The sequence below is a fragment of the Coffea arabica genome, chromosome 4c (genome assembly GCF_036785885.1).
Source record: "Coffea arabica cultivar ET-39 chromosome 4c, Coffea Arabica ET-39 HiFi, whole genome shotgun sequence".
NCBI classification, from domain to species: Eukaryota; Viridiplantae; Streptophyta; class Magnoliopsida; order Gentianales; family Rubiaceae; genus Coffea; species Coffea arabica.
The window spans coordinates 42,058,054-42,060,256 of record NC_092316.1 but is presented as its reverse complement, the minus strand read 5'-3'; the positions used below and the strand labels follow the sequence as shown (position 1 = coordinate 42,060,256).

Genomic DNA, 2,203 nt, shown 5'->3' with positions numbered 1-2,203 from the left:
TCAGGCTTCCATCCTTTTTCTTAACAAACAATACAGGTGCGCCCCATGGCGAATCACTTTCTCTAACAAAACCTCTCTCCAATAGATCCTGTAATTGTATTTTCAGTTCTTTTAGCTCTGCAAGAGCCATCCGGTACGGAGTCTTAGAAATCGGAACCATTCCCAGTACTAGTTCAATCTTAAACTCCACTTCTCTCTCCGGAGGTAATGTTTTTAATTTTTCGGGAAACACATCTGGAAATTCCTTTACGACTGGTACATCCTCCAACTTCACTTAATCACTGGGAGCATTAATCAAGAAAGCTAAGAAGCCTTGTGCTCCTTGATGTAACATTTTCCTTGCCCAAACTCCTGAAATCATAGCAGATGATGCCAATCTGCCTTTCACATCCAACTTTAGGGTTGCTTCCCCAGGAATCCAAAATTCTACCATTTTTGCTTTACAATCAAGTTTAGCATGGTAATAAGCTAGGAAATCCATTCCTATGATAACATCATATCCTTTTATGTCCAAACTGACTAGGTCTACTAGCATCTTACGCTCTCCGACCCAAAACTCGCAGTTCTTATAAGCTAGGCTAGCAATTATACTCTTATTACCCATAGGTGTCCTAACTTCAAGATCAAAGGGTAACCTAACAGGTTGTACATCAATTCCGGACATAAAATTTGGGTTCACAAATGAATGAGTTGCACCAGGATCAATTAGTACTCTAACTAATCGATGAAAGATTGGAAGAGTACCTTCCACGACCTCCGAGGAATCAGGCACAGGCTGATCGTCTATAGCGTAAACCCTAGCCGGAACTTTCGGCCTATCTCCTCCAGAAGTGGCTGGTCTAGCATTCAGGGTACCACCGTCTTGCATTTTCGGGCAACCGGAAATCTGGTGCTCGCTGTTTCCGCACCTTAAGCACTTTCCTCCCTTCTTCCAACATTCATCCACAGTATGGCCAGCCCTCTTGCAATACCCACAAGTTACCTGAGGGGTGGTCACACGACCTCCTTGCGGAGCATTCCTAGTTTGATTCCTTCCACTTGGTCCTCCTCTAGTACCGATATCTCTTCTTCCGGTACCTCTCACCCCAGCTCCTCTTGCTAGAGCGCCTTGTAGGGCTCCAGGATTATTTACTCCACCCGTTCCTCGACCTACTTTGGCCGGTGGAGCATTTGCATAAGTCGGCTTCCGACTGCTGCTAGGGCCAAATCTTTTCTTGGCCTGGAAGGATTTTACCTAAGCTCTAGCAATTTCCACTCTCTGAGCTCTCTCAACAGCATCAGCAAAGGTATCTAATCGAGCGGCAGCCAATCCCTCTTGGATTTCCACATTCAGTCCCTGCACAAACCTTTTTACACGCCTTTGCTCCGTGGCTACCAATTCGGGAGCAAAACGGGACAATTTCGTGAATTGGATTTCATATTCGGTGACACTCACCGCCCCCTGCCTACACTTGATAAAGTCGTCCTCTCTTTTCTCTTGAATGAGAGGGGGTAGAAACTTGGCGTTGAACTCCAGAGTGAAATTCGCCCAAGTCCTAGGAATATGGTTCCTGTCCCAATTAACCCTAATTAGGTTCCACCAGGAACGAGCAGCTCCCTCAAACTGGAACGCTGCGAAAGTCACTTGCCTTTCTTCCGTATAATTCAGAGCGGCAAAAATATCAGAGATCCTTTCCCACCAACCTTCGGCTATCTCAGGTTCTGGACCTCCGTAGAACTTAGGTGGTCCAAACTTCAAAAATCTCTCTAATGCCCGGTCCTCAGTATCGATTGGGCCTCCTTGGTGATGCACCGCTCCCGGGACGGGGTGCTTAGTCATGCGCTCTAACACATCAATTATTCTATTGATTGCAGTGACCACTGGGTCTCCGGCCACGTTTCCCTGACCATGGTCTTGATTGACTTCAGGTTCCCTATCACCACTACCCTCGGGGTGTTGTCTAGTTGCTCTCCCACGTGCTCTACCTCTAACTTGCCGATTCATAGCCTAATTATGCCTATATATAAATAGAGTAATTAATCGAAGATATAGTTATTTATTTACTTATTATTATTAAGTAAAGTCAACATGAATATCAAGAGGAAGAAGATATAACACTTAAAAACATATATTCACATACCAAAGTTCATACAACTAGCAGGTTAGGGTGCCTCCGAAAGTATGGCACACAAGTTGAGCAAATATATACAAACAATCCCTTAT

The 2,203-nt window shown here is 44.9% G+C and overlaps 1 protein-coding gene across 1 annotated transcript; it reads right to left on the bottom strand.

The window, feature by feature from the left end:
- Positions 1–274: 274 nt before the first annotated feature.
- Positions 275–1,984, bottom strand: LOC113739171 (uncharacterized). Its single transcript, XM_072044953.1, has 2 exons — positions 1,274–1,984; positions 275–1,219 (listed from the first exon to the last, which is right to left on the bottom strand). The coding sequence occupies exons 1-2, from the start codon at positions 1,982–1,984 to the stop codon at positions 275–277; spliced, it is 1,656 nt and encodes a 551-aa protein (XP_071901054.1).
- Between the last annotated feature and the right edge of the window lie 219 nt (positions 1,985–2,203).